The sequence below is a fragment of the Lagenorhynchus albirostris genome, chromosome 17 (assembly GCF_949774975.1).
Source record: "Lagenorhynchus albirostris chromosome 17, mLagAlb1.1, whole genome shotgun sequence".
In the NCBI taxonomy this organism is placed as follows: domain Eukaryota; kingdom Metazoa; phylum Chordata; class Mammalia; order Artiodactyla; family Delphinidae; genus Lagenorhynchus; species Lagenorhynchus albirostris.
The window spans coordinates 40,733,119-40,751,349 of NC_083111.1; the positions used below are offsets into that span (position 1 = coordinate 40,733,119).

An 18,231-nucleotide genomic window follows, 5' to 3' on the forward strand; every position below is an offset into this window, starting at 1 on the left:
TAAATCAGAGTACTTCATAGCTCACCTTTCAAACACCCCAATCTTGAAACACGTCAAGATATCTTGCACATGAAATAATGACATAAAGTTTCCTAATTAAAATTAATCTATATTCATGTGTCTGTGTGTCTGTATATATGTATATGTGTATATTTATATGTACACATATTATCTGAGCACACTAAACCCTGGTTTCCAAATTCTAAGTTAAAAAAAATGAATCTGTGTCAAAAATAACTTGAGGAAAAAAATTTTTAATGCAAAATCAAAATACCTTTGCAAGTCTTCTACAATCAAATCCAACACAGTTCTCATAATCAGAAGTGCAGTTGGTGAGGCAAGGTCACACAATTGAACACAAATACGCCGTAACATATGTTGAATGGGCTGGCAGGTTGTGCCAGAGAAAGAGCGAACTATTTCTTGGAGCAACTTTGCTTGAACATGAAGGTGCATGCTCCACAATTTTCGGGTGTTGAGTGCCACTGATATATCATGTGACTCAATAACCTGTTAAAAAAGTATAATGTGTACGTAGATTTTTAAAAATATTTATTTATAGTCACAAAAACTGTTCAGGAAGAACTGTTATGAAAAGAACATCTTTACTGCATGCTTAAAACATTTAATTTTCTGTTATACAATTAAACATTTGCTTGAATTCAATGCATCTAAAAAAATCTTATTGTTCTCAGGTTAGCAGTCAGTAGAGCAGAGTCCATTGGTGAAGCAACCTAGTTAATGGCAAATTCTAACACATGATAAAGGTGGGGGAAAAGGATTTAAAAATAACAAAAGTACAAGTACACATAACAGCATAATAAAATTCACATTAACAAAAATTTATTTAAAATGTTACTCCCATATTTCCTTAATGACCAACTTGCTTCAGTTTTATCTCACCCTCATCCAGTTATTTTATGTCTTTCTTAGGGGAAGGAGATGAGGGTTTGTTTTTTTTAAACAAAATCACTGGCTTTTTAAAAAGTGTTATTGCAGTCATTTATAAGATGCATGTTATATGGAAGTGATACCTGAGTTGTTTGCATGGGCAATGGTAGAGGCAGCAGCTCTGAAAGGAGTATGAGTCCAGAAAAAAATCCTTCAGGAACCTTCAAGATCGAAGAAAGAACTTCTTTTAACATTAAAGACCAAGTATTGTTGGCCAGAGTCTCTTCTGAGATTGTGAGCTTTTCATTAACTCCTTGTGTAAAAGTCAGTAATATATCAATGATATCATTCTGAATTTTCTGTTCATCACTATCCAAACGACCTGAGAGAGGGATAGAGCACAGGAGCATGTGTAAAGTCACAAGTGCTGAAGGGACACGCATGTCCTTAAACTCAAAGGATCCACCTCTCAGGAGTTCCGTTAACATAGTTTTAAGAAGAGTAAGTGTGCAGCGAGCCATTGAAATAGTAGTAACTCTGTGAAGGGTGGTCCCCATGTTGACATGGAGTCTCCAAGGCTGAGTCAGAATACTGTTCAATTTTTGCAGCACCCGAATAAAGGTGTCCATTCCTTCAGCAGAAAAAAGCTGAATGACAGCAAGATTCCATTTCAGGTCTTTCTGTTGACCTTTATATAAATAAGGGAGAAAAAAAAAAAACTCTAATTACTTACATATTAATCATTGGTTAAGATTTTAAAGATTTTATTTAATAAATGATATTTATACTAGGCCTAAAAAATAGTAGTTTTTAAGCACAGTAGCCACATTACCTTCAACAGGAGGTGGTGGACATGCCACATTACAGAGAACACGCAAGGCAGTAGTAAGGCCAACTCCTTCTGGGGTCATCAAGTTATCAATATTCTTCAAAAATAAAAATGAACAGAAAGTTTAATTTCTTGGTACCTATCAGGCCCAGAGAAGGTATTAGTTAAAAATATGAGTTTCAAGTTAAGTACTTACATCATTTTAAACTTCTTAACTAAATTTAAAACATGAATAAGGCTAATGAAGTTTATAAAGGTTATATAATCTTTGGCATATGTTGTACCATATATGACATTTTGAACATAAAATGAGTAATTGCAAACACAAGTATATTAAAAAGTACTGACTAAAACAAAGGCTACATACAGATTATGTATGAAACTCTCTGGATTAAGAATTTAAAATAGCTCCTTTTTGGATACTCTTACTATACATCCTCTTTCCCAAAAAGAAAGAAACGACTGATTTTACAAAGCCCTGTGGGTACTAAAGCTCTTTGAAAATTGAGGAAGCATGATGGAATGTTTTAACACTACATAACATACATTTTGAAAAATGCAGATACCACAAGAATCTAGTTATGATGGCCATTTGGGGCACGGCTAGAGGAAAAAGAAATACAGTTGCCTATGTCCTTAGCACCTGCCCACGCTATGCTTCCTGGCAACAAATAGTTGTTTAAGTTGCTTTATTTTTGTAGTTTCCAAGGAGCAGCATATAGATGGTTAAAAAAAACTTAAAAGAAATAGCACTTTAAAATGTTACTAATTCAGCTTCTAAACCTCAGAGGAGAAACCTAAAAATAAGAAAATCCTTTTCCTCATATGTTTCCCACCTTAGGTTATCTTTTCCTCTAATTTCTTCCTTGCTGCCTTTCAATAATTCACAAATTACATAAGGCAGCAGGGAGCCACAGAGTGAAGTTTCAGTCTTAGATCAACTGTCTTTAGCACATCTTAGAATGAGAGTCATTTATAATAACCATAATTAATGGGACAAGGATTTACACAAAAATTAAAACTCTTAATTACAGTATGTATTCAAATTTCTACTACTGAACTTTTTATTGGTTAAGTACTTTAAGTGAAACCATCTGATATTTATTGGATACTTTATATAGTCTCCTAACCATGCACAAGTACCCTAAATACCTGACCATCTAAATTTACAGGACACTACTGTACTTCTGCTTAAAAAAAGACCGAACATAATGAAAAACTCTAGACATCATTTGAGGCATAAAGAACAGAAGAATATGATGACATTATAGGAGGAAAAAGTACTTAGGGGAGATGGAGGAAAAATGAGAAGGGAGACAAGTTAGTGAAGAAAAATCTGAAGCAGATAAAACTGAAATAGCTCTTTGTTGGTGGGTCAAAACAGCAAAAGATTAGATAATATACATACATTACTTCAATAACACACTGCAGCTCCAAGACCAAGGTGGTTTACACACACAGACACACAGACACATACACAACACATATAGCTCATCTGTTAAATGAAAAAGGAGATAATTCAAGGTCCATTCTGCCCCGCTAGTTTAAAACTTTTTATGCATCTATGGGCACTTTTAGCCCTTCTTCCTATGATACACATTGGATCAGCTAAGGAGCAAAGAAAACTTTTCAAACTTCCAAAACTAACAATGCAATGATTTTAATGAATTTTTTCATTATGAATTACTTGAAGTGTATATGCATTTTTCAACTGTAATATTATTAATTATGTGATTTTCAACTCTCATTAATTACTTCAATTGCAGATTTAACCATCCCAAATTAACAGAACTAGTCCCCATTGCAATTATCTGGAACTGACTCTACCAATTTTTAAGTACAAATTTTGAGGGAAATTCTTTTCCACTAAAGTTTAACTATAATTATATGTTACATTATCATAACATTTAACTTTAAAACACTTTTGTAAATGTCATCAAAATGGTAGGTGATAATATTCCTATTTGAGAGGGAAAAAAGTAGGACAGAAGCTGGTAACAGAAAGCAATAAAGTTGTGTGCATCTGTGTTCATTCTACACACAATTACATACCCATCTATACCCAGTACCAGTCTATACCCACAAGACTAGTAAATTAATCAAGTACACTTAACTGCATTACCTATACAAGTGATTTAAAACAGTATTACTATATACTACCGCACAGTTCTGTAAAATCAAGGCACTTTTAAGTTTTACTTACCTGTTTAACATATTCAATTAGGTTTGGGATGCAGTTAATCTCAAATCTAAGGTTTTTCAGAGGTTCAAGCCACTTGCCAAGTTCTTAAAAACAAAAACAGTAATTCATAATATAATATTTTAAAATAAAAGCCTTTATAACAAAGCCTTTAAAACAAGGGAAGTAAAGGTATTCTTTTACTGAGAAAAACCATGGTTTTAGATTATCAGATCCATGTTCATTTCAATAAACTAAATTTTATACAGGAATGAACTTATGTCTAATTATTTAAACAAGCTTTAAAATGAAATGAATGTCCTACTATACTGGCTTAGAAATAAAACAACCCAATCCAAAAATGCGCAGGAGACCTAAATAGACATTTCTCCAAAGAAGATACACAGATTGCCAACACACACATGAAAGGATGCTCAACATCACTAATCAGTAGAGAAATGCAAATCAAAACTACAATGAGGTATCACCTCACACCAGTCAGAATGGCCATCATCAAAAAATCTACAAACAATAAATGCTGGAGAGGGTGTGGAGAAAAGGGAATCCTCTTGCACTGTTGGTGGGAATGTAAACTGATACAGCCACTATAGAGAACAGTATGGACATTCCTTAAAAACCTAAAAACAGAACTACCATATGACCCAGCAATCCCACTACTGGGCATATACCCTGAGAAAACCGTAATTCAAAAAGAGTCATGTACCAAAATGTTCATTGCAGCTCTACTTACAACAGCCAGGATATGGAAGCAACCTAAGTGTCCATCGACAGATGAATGGGTAAAGAAGATGTGGCACGTATATACAATGGAATATTACTCAGCCATAAAAAGAAACGAAATTGAGTTATTTGTAGTGAGGTGGATGGACCTACAGTCTGTCATACAGAGTGAAGTAAGTCAGAAAGAGAAAAACAAATACCGTATGCTAACACATATATATGGAATCTAAAAAAAAAAAAATGGTCATGAAGAACCTAGGGGCAAGACGGGAATAAAGACACAGACTTACTAGAGAATGGACTTGATGATACGCGGAGGGGGAAGGGTAAGCTGGGACAAAGTGAGAGAGTGGCATGGACATATATACACTACCAAACGTAAAACAGATAGCTAGTGGGAAGCAGCCGCATAGCACAGGGAGATGAGCTCAGTGCTTTGTGACCACCTAGAGGGGTGGGATAGGGAGGGTGAGGGAGGGAGACGCCAGAGGGAAGAGATATGGAGACATATGTATATGTATAACTGATTCACTTTGTTATAAAGCAGAAACTAACACACCATTGTAAAGCAATTATACTCCAATAAAGATGTTAAAAAGAAATATATATATATATATTGAAAAAAAGAGGTTACCACCCTTAGATTTTTGGTTTCTGAAAACTTAAAACATTTACATGGTTACATCTAACTATACTGAATATTTTTGCAGCAATCAACTTACAACATTAAAAAAGAATTATAAAATTGACTGCTCATAAACCAATATAACATAATGTTTATTCACCTAATGCTGCCACTGATTCCCACACCCCCAAAAAAGCATACACAAAATGTATTCATTTCTAACAGGATCAAACCCATGAGGGGACATATGCCGAGTGCCTTTTCCCTTATCATGAATTTTAAATTTTATCAATTTCCTAATTTGCCTTTACGAAGTTAAAAGTAATCACTATCACCCCAAAACTAATAACAGCAAGCTTTGTTTATAAAAGAAACACATGAAATATACCATTTACTGCAACCGAACTCAAAACTCTCCTAGAAGCTATGCCGTAAAACCTATACTTTATCACCAAAAATGTTTTTAGAAAAGCATTCTCACGTAATAAGTTCCAGACACTTTATAGGAATGAATGAAGGGAAGTGCAAATAGTAGTCACCCTTCCTTGGTACTACAATCCTGAGGATTACAACTGTTTACATCTGAGTATTTTCCTACGGATTTTTAAATTAACTCTTTCATATATGTACAATATATAGTGTTCAAATGAAAGATATAAGGAATAATAAAACAAATACTAGTGTACCCATCACACAGAAAATGTAGTAAGGCATTAATACTACCTTTGAAGACGCTGCATACCCTCCTTTTATAAAGGCATACTTCAGGGGGAAAAAAGTCTATTTTCAATATAGAAAATTGAGTGCAGTACCCAACTTTTACTGGTGGTATCGCACATAAAATTTAGGATTAAAAAGAAAAGAGGCCTGGGACTTCCCTGGCGGTCCAGGGCCAGTGGTTAAAACTCTGCACTTCCACTGCAGGGGGAACAGGTTTGATTCCTGGTTGGGGAACTAAGATCCCGCATGTCGTGCAGTGCAGCCAAAACAAAAAAAAAAAGAAAGAAAAGAGGCCACATGCTATCATAACATTTACTCAATGTTATCAAATTTTCTACTTGGCAAGGTCAGAAAGCCAAGAACCAAAATAAAATAATAAAAACTTGTAATTAAATACCTTAAACTTTTCAAGACTGCCCACATAATAAGGTTTGCCATAAACTTCATTCAACATACATTTAGAAAATAATGTTCATATTCATCATTCTTCACTTGAGAATAGCACGTGTTAACCACAAATGGATTTCTAAGTTGTACTTACAACAGTGTTGTACTTAGAAATACATATATAGAAAACACACACACATGCAAACTATAAACAAAACTGAACTTCTGAGTTCATCTTTAATTCTACTTTGATTAGGAACTTCAACCACCCAGAAATTTCCATGGCTTTTCAGAAAAAGGTACTTTGAACAATTTCCTAAAAATCTTTTTAAGAACACCATATAAAATACCTCCATAAAACCCAGGTATATTATCAAAACATGATAAAGTACTAACTACAGATATTCAAAGGCTTTTTTTCTTCACATATCATAAATGCTTAAAATAACTTCAAGTACCATACCTTGCAATTTAGCATTATTTTCATCTGCTTTACAAAGCTTCAAGAGAGATGCTGCATGCTGTTCTAGCATTTGGACATCACTGGAAGACTGAACCACCACCAAAATAAGTATGCATGCATAATTATAAGCTACTGACTTCTTAGACTTGGAATCACTGAAACAAAATAAGGTTTTAAAGTTTTTGATATGAAAATAAATTTTTAGGAACAATTTTTAACATTGTTTTCTACTTGGTTTTAAAGGGATCAAGGAATTTCACAATGAAACATGACTGACTTCCTGAAAACAGGAAATCGCACTTTAAAGTTTCACCTTCAATTCACCTGAAACCACTACTTAAAAGTATGTAATAACGAAGCACATGCATCAAAATGGAAAGTGAAATTCTATTAAGAAATAAGATCAGAACAATGAAATATTAATAAGTGTACTTCATTAGCAATGAAAGATTAGGAAGTATACTTCATCGGTCTCCTTTAAAATGGTTGTTCACTCTGGATAAATAGGAACAAGTGTGATGAATCAACCTACCACCATGATTATTCAGACTTCCACTAAAGAACTGTTAATATACAGCTAGGCATAGAAGTCACTGTTGTTTGCCTTTTACAGGTCCCCCCAAAAGATCCATCACTCAAGGAGTCATATCAAGACCCCGATGCAAAGGATGCCACTGCTTTGCATGGCATGAACCAGGAAGAACATGTTTCTCTTCTCATACACTAAAACCCTCTGCCCTATAGGGCAAGTTCTTGAAAACTACTGTCATTCTCAATCACCCTCATCCAGTCAAAACACTTCTGAAATCCGAGCACCATGAATAGCTTAGAAGGTATTAGCTTAGAATACCTTAGAATAGCTTAGAATAGCTTAGAATAGCTTAGAAGGGCAGAAGACAGCAAGATAGCCCTCATGACTCTTATGGTATACGTATGTTCCTGTACCTTAGGATTCCCCTCCACAAAAATTAGCAGGAGTACTACAGCTGCAATCTTTGTTAACACCGTGATGAAACTGGAAGAAGCTGCTATTTCATTTATTTACAGCCACATCTTAGAGATTTCACCATTCTAATCCTTAATTAAGAAGTTATGTGTTATGTCAAAAAATTATAGTTTTTATTTTCAAAACACATTCTTTCAAGAAACTACCCCATTAGTGATGTGGTTTTCCAATAAAATAGAAAATTTAAGGATTAAGCATAAAATTACCCTAAGGCTTCTTTGGAATAGTACTCCATTAGAGTAATAAGACTTTGGAGATTTTTCTCAAGACTGAAAACATGGCCAACAGCTGATCTTCCCACAGGATTAAAAGTAATCAAGTAAAGATTGTGAAGAGTTCCCAAGAGATCTGAATGGTCAGTTTCTTCACTGGCTGTACAACGCTGAAAATGGCTGAACAGTTCTGTAATACACTGCAAAGTCTGTGTTGAGTCCTGTAGCCACAAGGCAAATGCATCATCAATAACACCATCAGATTGGAGACCTTCTTCTTCATCTTGATCATAAAGGTGACACAGAGCTCGGATCAACAAATTTGTTGCTTCATATTCTGACATAAAAAAAAGAAGACCCTTTTGTGACTGTGCAAGAAACTTTAAAACATCTTTTGTGGCTTGCAGCACACCAGGGTGTGCACTTGTTACTGGAATTGACAAAAGCAAGGTAACCAACTCCAAGAAGTGATGACTGTGAAGATACCTGTAGAAGAAGTAATAAAATATATGTTAAGTCAGTGTAAAACATTCTTCATTTATTCAATAGACAGGAGAGAGGTAAAAAATTTAATGGCAATAATCCTTATCTTCAGCAATATACTGCTTTAACTAAAATAGTACTGTAAGTAGCAAGCCTTCTATCCACTAGGCCAAACAAAAGTGAAAGTTCTGTAAGGCTTTTTCCTAGCATTCAAAGGATGTTTAATAAGTAACTGTGACAAGTTTTCTCTTTCCAGAATCAACCATGACTTTAAAATCTGGGACTTCCTTCCAGGCCACTTATCAAATGCTCCTTCCTTTTAACCATGGTCCTACTCGACCCATGGCATATCGGTATATCTGAATTAGTATATCTAGGGAGAATATAGTACATATACCATAAAAAACTTATAGTATATTCAGATTTACTATAGGTAGTATATCTGAATTAGTACCTCTGGGGGAAAAAACCTCAAATTATCAATTTTCAGTATTTAATACAATAGACTCTTTTATCAAATCCAAGAACCATTTTTTTAGTACCCATAGTTTTAGTAGAAAAAGTCTGAATTTACCTAACACCCCTAAATAGACCCAACTGCTACTGACAGAGTACTTTCACTGTCCTAAAAATACTCTGTGCTCCATCTATTCATCCCTCCCTCCTTCCCAATCCCTGGCAGTCACTGTCTCCACAGTTTTGCCTTTTCCAGAATGTCATATAGTTGTAATCACATAGCATAAAATTGCCTCTTCAATCAATTTCTGCTTAAACTCAGGCTTCTGTCATGATAAAAACACCTCCACTAACTTCTTACCACAAAGGTGAACATTATTATGCTCTAAGAGCATCCTTAACCACCTCATGGAACGTTCAGAAAATAGTTAACATGGCAGGCCTCAGAATGTTTATTCTTAGAAAGGCCTGCTTGCAAGGTTGGCCCTTGGCTGGCCTCTGGGGACTTGGATTTTGGGAGGGTTTCCGCCCATCAACTGGTAAGAATACTCACTGCACCTAAACTGTTTATGCAAATAATATGGTTTACGCTGAACACCTGCTTTCCTTTTGGGAGTCTGGAATTCTGATACATGCTAGGTACTGGGTGCCTACATGGCTATCCCCCAATAATAAGCTTGGATGCTGAGATTCCAATGAGCTTGCTCAGTACGCAACATTTCACACATGTCACAATTTGTTGTCGGAGGACTTAAGCGGGTCCTTTGTGTCTAAATGAGGAAAGGACTCTGGAAGTTTATGACTCGTTTCCCCAGGCTTCGTCCCATGTACCCCTTCTCTTTGCTGATCATGTTTTGTATCCTTTTGATATAATAAATCGTGGTCGTGATTACAACACAGTCCTGTGACTCCATCTAGCAAATCTCGGGGGTTATCTTGAAGACCCCAACATGGTACATTAATGAACCTTGCCGTCACTTCAAACTAATCCTTCCAAAATGTAATTATTTCTTTCAAAATTCACTCTCCCTCCTAATTTACCAGTTTCTGTCCATAAAACCACAGTTCCAATAGTTACCTTGGCTAGAAACATCAAAGCTCCTTCTTACTTTCTCTTACTAGGTTCAGTTGCCAAGTCCTAGTAATGCTTTTTCACAAACTCTCAACAGTAGCACAATATCTGTCTTCCCATTTTCTGTAAATGCCACTATATCAGGCCAAGTACTTAGCACAACACCTACCACCTAGAATCTTCAGACAGGCTTATCTACCTAATAACTCCAATTTCTCTTCCATTGCAATACATCTTGTAACTATAATATAATCTTAGAACACTACTTTGATCATACCAGATCTGCTACTCCAAAATATTCGATATCTTCCCACATTCTAAAAACAAAATCCCTGGGAATTCCCTGGCAGTCCAGTGGTTAGGACTCAGTGCTCTCACTGCCAGGGGCCCGGGTTTGATCCCTGGTCAGGGAACTAAGATCCCACAATCTATGCAGTGCAGCCAAAACAAAAACAAAAATCCAAATTCCTTAGTGCACAGCATTCAAAGCCCTTTATTTCCTAAAGTCTGATACCCAAACATACCTCCTCCAATTATGGGGGAAAAACAAGACTTAGTAGGCCATTAATTACTTGTTTCCCCTCACTGACTATTTGAGAGCTTCACCCTTTTCTTATACTCAGTCACCCTCAGTGCATGACTTCAATTCCTACTTTATCAAAAATACGATCAATGGGCTTCCCTGGTGGCACAGTGGTTGAGAGTCCACCTGCCGATGCAGGGGACACGGGTTCGTGCCCTGGTCCGGGAAGATCCCGCGTGCCGCGGAGCGGCTGGGCCCGTGAGCCATGGCTGCTGAGCCTGCGCATCCAGAGCCTGTGCTCTGCGACGGGAGAGGCCACAACAGTGAGAGGCCCTCGTACCGCAAAAAAAAAAAAAATAGGATCAGTGAGAAGTGCCTTGTCTCCTCTACTGTCTCCACACTACAAAGATATCTGTATTTGTATACATATAAGGTTTCCTTTCTCTTGTTCAAAGCCAAACTCCTACTTTGTACTCTTGACCTCATCTCCTACCAGACCTTGCTTTAACAATTATCATCTTACACTCCTGTAAGAACTCAAACTAAGGCAAGATCTGATAGTTTCAGCTAAAAACAGGAATGGATAGGTACAGATTTTAGAAAGGACAAGTACTGATTTTCTGTTAATGCACTATGTTCCAAAGCAAGGCAAAAAATAATCACAGAAATAAGGAATAAAATAATAAAAATGCAACTTTTGCATTTAGTTGAAAAATTATTTACAGGCAAAATGCCAAAAAAGAAACTCTCAAAAATTAAAACAAAATTTTAAAAATCTACCATGGGTACCTAATAATGGCAAAACTGTACCAATAGATAACTAGAGAGTTAGATGGCAGAAACAAATGGCAATTAAACCTTTAATATATCTTTAACCAGGACTGTAAAATTAATTTAGTAAAGTATCAGTTTAATCTACAATGTATTACAGTGATAAGGTACAAAAAGGTTTACACTGAAAAGCTCTCTCCTTCCTGTTCCATCCTCTTTGTACCACCTTCCCAGAAGCCACTCAGCGGTTTCTCATTTATTCTTGCTCACAGACATGCTTATATAAGCACTGTTGTTGATTATTACTATCTTTAACTTAAGTTGCTACTACAACTTTAAGTATTAACTAAATATAGCTCACCCACAGTAACATATGTCTCAGTTCCACTTATTTTAAAATATCAAGTATCCTTGACCTACAGACAGAGTAAAAAAAAAAAAAAAGAAACCAACCACATAAAATTGCCTCTAATGACTGGTAAAATATATTTCCCAAAGCCAAAAATGTCTTACCTAAAGAGAACAGGGTATGGATCATCCCTCTCTGGTGGTCCAGTAATACGTGCCATTGTTGGGAAAGACTTAACAGGAGGCTGGATCATTGTGTGAGGTGCAGTTTCCATTAAATGAAAAACTTCCTCTAAGAGGTTAATAAGCTTTTCTATTTCCCCTTCACTTATATTTGAGGATTCCAAAAGATCCATATCCATTGAAGCCTCTACCTCATTTTCATATTCTGGGTTTGTTCTCTCAAGTCCAGTGTCTGTATCATGATCAGCTTCACTGTGGTTAGGAACAGAAGAAGTCTTCTCTGCTAAATGGTCACCAAGTCTTTTAATCTCTGACAAAATTTCATAGAAATGGCATTTCTGAAGAATAGCTGAACCAGCAGTGACAACCCTCACAGTCTGATCTAAAAGTATGAGCTCCAGCAGTTTTTGATAGCCACTTTTTTCACTCTGCCTACTTCTTAAAAATGCTTCCATTCCTTCTGTCATACTAATGACACTGTCCAAAGCTTTAAATGCATTTAACTTAAGGGAAGATGAGACATGATCAGCAAACAGGAGCTCAAATAATCCACTGATCACTCCTGCTTGTAGCAGTCCCATGACTCCTTGGGCCCCACATTCTGCCAGTGAGGACACTAATTTGGTCCCAGCTTTGAGCTGTCGGACATTTAAGGCAATGGGTTGGCGAAGGGCTACTTGTAAATTTAAAGCTTGCATGGTCCAGTCTATCAACTGGCCAAGGGCGTCTTGTTTTGTGTTTTTCAATTGCAAATAACTTAATCCTTTTATTATTAAACTTGGAATTTCTTCTAAAGCTGTTACCCATTTTGCACCTCTATCTTCTTGATACAAATCCAACAGTTCAGTTAACTTCACTGAGGCTTCTACTGCCCCTGAATTTTCTTTATCTGGACCTTGATCCTTCATTCTACTGATTTCAATTTCAAAAGTAGTCTTGTATGGACAGCTGAAGTATAAGAGTGGTACAAGCTCCCTGTCATATGGATCATACGTCATAGGAGGAACTGAAGCTAAGTCTTCAGCAGTGTATTCAACATCAAAGTTTGGATACTTAAATGTTTCACGTTCCAAGTCAGCAATTCCATCTTCATCACTGGAAATTTGTTCATAACCATCATCCCCTGAAAATCAGTTTGAATAATATTTAGTTGTTACATCATTGTTGTTTAATGCAGACCAATCTGGTTTGTCAAAAAAACCATTTAATAGTGTGGCAAAAAATAAAAATTAATGATTTCCTCAACAAAATTAATTTCTGCCCCAACATCTTATCAACAATTACTAACATTTTATAGTTTCTAATAGAATAATTATGGAGAAACTTCATAAGCGAAGTTTTCTATTATATTTGTTCAGCTTTACAACTAACTCTGCTACAGATCTTTTCCTCACAAAATTAAATTAGAAATGCCTCAAAAAACAAACCAAAAATACCTCTTTCAAGAGGAAAGAAATTAAGCTTGCCCTCATAAGAGAGTATTTTTAAGATGGAAAAAATAAATTGATAGGCCAAAATTATTAAATTAACTAAGAATTAGTACCATAAATACCAAGTTACAATTATTTCCAGAAAAAACATTCTATGTTCTTTTTATAACATGAGTTTCATATTCCTTCACTTTCACTTCTCTGTATTTACCTGTCACACAGTTTCCCCAGTTCTGTATTATGTTTTTAGGGAAAATCTGTTCATATAAAGTGCTCAGCTTTGCCAAAACAAAGAGTTTTCATATTATGACACATGCAGCTTTTTCCTCTATTTATTAATACAGGACTAGAAGTAATACAGGACCAGAGATGGAAAACTTGTTGGTTTTACTTTTTAACACTACTATTACCTGGCCGTGGTAAAACAGAGATGTGCAATTACAGCCTACAGTATTCCTCAAGTAACAGCCCTCTTTTGACATTCTTTAGCTCAAAACAATTTAGCCATAGCAATACACTCATATTTGAAAAGGAAGGGCCTATAGAGACTTGACTCTGGAATAACCACCAGATGTCTTCTGGTAAAAATCAAATTAACCAGCCTCATTCTCTCACCTTCTCTATTAAAATGTCCTCTGATTAACAAAGCCTGCATGAAATCTAACTACTACTTGCCAGTCAAACACAATAAATCTAAAAAGGATTTTGTGGTAATCTGGAAATGGGGTAAGCTAAAAAGATTATCACTCAATAACCCAATTATTTATATTTGTAAAAGGGCCACTGTGATACTAGAATGGTCCTCTCTCTCACGTAGAATGATGCTCACCTGTACTATCTTATAAAAGAAAAAGGCAGATAATCTGTCATTTTACATAAATACTTTAACACTACATTCCATTTATTGGAGAAATTAAGAGCCAATTAGCTTAAGTATCTCTTTTTGCTTTCAAAGGAAAAATAAAGCCTAACTAAAGGACTGCATAATGCTGCCATATGTCCCTGTGTAATTGAGATTTTTCCTTCTGAATTTCTAAAAATAATGTAGCATTTTGCCAAAATATCTAGGTGGCAGACATCTTTAGCAATTCCACCCAGCTTAAAACACCACTCCTTTACTCTCAAAACAGATCACCAAATCCCTAATCACCATGTATTTGCTGCATATTCCTGCTTCCCTGGACAAAGCTGATGGTATCAAGGGGCAGCGATACCATAGCAAGCCAAAGAGACTCTCTCTCCCAGAAAACTGGATCTGGATCTGAGACACAGCCAAGTAGTTTAGACTGGCTGGTTAAAGAGAGGAGATTAAAGATGTGGGGTGAATAGAGATATAACAATTCGTTAACAGAATATAAATTAGCAACACAAAACAAAGAAGAGACGGAAATCCCAGTTCTAGTCAAGTCTTAAGGCCCAGCTACAATCTGACTCAGGTTTCTTGAAAGCCATTTATCTCTGCTACAAATTCTTCTGCATTACTAAAAGCTACATCAAGCTAGTTTCTAGCACTTAAAACCAGAAGTCCTAGCTAATTTAACCCACCTTCACCTTCTTCATCTTCTTCACCTTCTTCCTCTTCATCTTCCTCTTCCTCCTCAGGGATACTATCTACTGTATGGCGATCATCCTCATCCTCATCCTCTTCTTCCTCGACATCCACATCATCTTCATCATCTTCTCCTTCTTCTTGTTGTTCCTCTTCTACTTCTCCTTCATCAGAATATTGACCTTCCTGAGGAACAGAATTCCGATCAGGAGAAATGGGCTCAAAGTAATCTTCTCTATGAGGAGCATCCTCTTCCTTGTCACCAGACACTGAAAAATTGAGGTTTAAGGCACAGATTATTTTAACTGTTTAAATAACATGAGGCAGAAGGATTGGATACTGCAACTACTTAATGACATTTTGGATGATTTAGCTCATAATTAATAAAGTATGCTTTATTAATTATTAATAAATATTAATAGTATTAAATAAACATACTTTAAACAAAGTATTAAATAAACACAGCTCATAATTAATAAAGTATGCTATGTTATGTTCTAATACAATAATCCTCTTCTTTTTTAGCTATTAAGTAACTATACAGATTTTTATCTCTTCCAATACCTACTGTTTATTTTTACTGGTGCTGTTCTGTACATACCACTATAGCACATTAACATTTTATTTTCAAAGTAATGTTGCTTCAGCTTCGAATTAATTAACTGATTTTTTTTTTCTTTTAACAAATTCACTTGCCAACAAAAAAACACAAGAAAACACTGCGCAGAATGGGGGCAGAGGATATTCATCAAGATTTGATTACCAGCATCTAATTTTTTTTCTTTAATCAAAAAGTACTATTAACATTAATCAAGAGGGGGAAAATAAACTATCACTGATATATTTCTACCTGGCAATGGCATGGGATCATCCTCATCATCATCAGGTGGAGGGGGTCCTGGTGGAGTTCTTGGTCCCCTTGGCTGTGGTCTTGGAGGGCTTCCATTAAACTGATCTTCTTTCTCCCCATCAGCTAATTTTATTAGAAAAAGAAAAAGAACTTTCAAATGAGTAAGTATAGTGAAATAAATGCATGACAAAAATGCTATTCATCATTTGAGTTTTCATCTTCAGAATTTATTAACTTTTTCCTTCCTGACGTGTAACAGAAATTTTGCTAATTAGTTTATAATGGGAAAGTTAGAATTTTTGATGTCCCATATACCAAAATATAATGTATGTAACTCTTGGGCATTATCCCAGAAAAATGGAGACTTATTTTCCTGCAGGAAGATGTACATGAATGCTCATAATAGCTTTATTTGCAAAAGTCAAAAACTGGAAACTACCTAAATGTCCTTCAGTGATTGAAGTTAAATAAATTATGATACATCCACACTATGTATTACTACTCAGCAACAATAAAGAATGATGTAATACACACAGAAAGTAGAGAAACTTCAAAGAAATTATGCTGAATGAAAATAGCCCATCTCAAAAAGATCCCAACTTCATGATTCCATTTTGTAACATTCATGAAATAATATAATTACAGAGACAGAGAATAGATTAGTGATTGCCAAAAGTTAGGGACAGGTGGGATGGGTTTGCCTGTAAAGGCATAACACCAGGGAATACTGTGATAGTACAATCAAGTCTCTTAATTTTGGTGGTGGTTATGCAAAGCTAGACATGACATAAAATTACACACACACACACACACACACGTATACATGTATAACTGGTGAAAGGTGAACAAGCTCTACAGATTGTAACAAGGCCAATTTTATTTTGATATTGTACTAGAGTTGTAAAAGATGTTAACTAGGGGAATCTGGGGATGAGTACACAGGACTTCCCTATACATTTCTTTGCAACTTCCTATAAATCTATAATTATTTCAAAATAAAAAGTTAAAAACATACACACATACATATATATGTGTACATATATGCAATACATGAGCTTAAGTGTCCATTTTAAAACAAGTCAGCGAGAGTGAAGTCAGACAGAGAAAGACAAATATCATATGATATTGCTTATATGTGGAATCTAAAAAAAATGGTACAAATGAACTTATTTACAAAACAGAAATAAAGTCACAGATATAGAAAACAAACTTATGGTTACCAGGAGGGAAAGGGGGTAGGGGATAAACTGGGAGATTGGGATTGACATATGCACACTACTAAATATAAAACGGATAACTTATAAGGACCTACTGTACAGCACAGGAAACACTACTCAATACCCTATACTCTATAATAGGGAAAAGAATCTAAAAAAGAGTGGATATATGTGCACGTATGACTGATTCACTTTGCTGTATACCTGAAACTAACACAACATTGTAAATAAAAATTATACTCCAATAAAAGTTTTTTTAGAAGTCAGTAAATTTTTTATCCACTTGTCTTTTTTAATTTTTTTATTGAAGCATAGTTGATTTACAATATTGTATCAATTTCTGCTGTACAGCAAAGTGACTCAGTTATACACATATATATTTGTTTTTATATTCTTTTCCATTATGGTTTATCCCATATTGAATATAGTTCCTTGTGCTATACAGTAGAACCTTGTTGTTTATCCATTCTATATGTAAAACTTTGCATCTACTAAGCCCAAACTCCCCATCCACCCCTCACCAACCTTGCCTCCCCCCTGGCAACCACAAATCTGTCCTCTATGTCTGTGAGTCTGCTTCTGCTTTGTAGATAGGTTCATTTGTGCCATATTTTGATTCCACATATGAGTGATATCACAATGGTATCTGTCTTTCTCTTTCTGACAAGTCAATATATTTAACAAAATTTTAGAGTAACTACTTACCTATGTCAGATGCTGTGATAAGGCTACAGACAATAGGAAAGATCAAAGAAACTACAAGCTTAGAAAAGATAAAATTAACAAACCTTTAGCTAGACTCACCGAGAAAAAGAGGACTCAAAATCAGAAATGAAAGAGGCGATACTACAACTGATACCACCAAAATACAAAGGATCACACCAAGCTACTATGAACAATTGTACACCAACATATTGGACAACCTAGAAGAAATGGATACAGCCCTAGAAACATACAACCTACCAAGACTGAATCATGATTAAATAGACTATCTGAACAGACCAATTACTGTAAGGAGATTGAATCAGTAATCAAAAACCTCCCAAAAACAAAAGTCCAGGACGATACGTCTTTACTGCTGAATTCTACCAAATATTCCAAGAAGAATTAATACCAGTCTTTCTCAAAGTCTTCCAAAGTCGTTTACAAGGCCAGCATTACCCTAATACCAAAACTAGACAAGGATGCCTCAAGAAAAGAAAGTTACAGGCCAATATCTCTGATGAACATACATGCAAAAATCCTCAACAAAATATTAGCAAGCCGAATTCTATAATACATTAAAAGGATCATACA

General features: G+C 35.4%; 1 protein-coding gene across 3 annotated transcripts in view; it reads right to left on the reverse strand.

Moving 5' to 3' along the window:
* VIRMA (vir like m6A methyltransferase associated) overlaps positions 1-18,231 on the reverse strand; it is a 61,475-nt gene that overhangs the window by 24,694 nt on the left and 18,550 nt on the right. For all 3 annotated transcript variants that reach the window (XR_009536305.1, XM_060127381.1, XM_060127380.1), the window contains exons 6-14: positions 15,719-15,841; positions 14,865-15,137; positions 11,872-13,012; positions 8,048-8,539; positions 6,836-6,990; positions 3,924-4,006; positions 1,724-1,817; positions 1,035-1,579; positions 275-510 (exon numbers count right to left, since the gene is read on the reverse strand). Coding sequence is in view for 2 of the 3 variants with exons in the window: in XM_060127381.1 (XP_059983364.1) it covers positions 275-510; positions 1,035-1,579; positions 1,724-1,817; positions 3,924-4,006; positions 6,836-6,990; positions 8,048-8,539; positions 11,872-13,012; positions 14,865-15,137; positions 15,719-15,841 (3,142 nt within the window). In the remaining variant the exon portion in view is untranslated. The remainder of the gene's footprint in view (positions 1-274; positions 511-1,034; positions 1,580-1,723; positions 1,818-3,923; positions 4,007-6,835; positions 6,991-8,047; positions 8,540-11,871; positions 13,013-14,864; positions 15,138-15,718; positions 15,842-18,231) is intronic.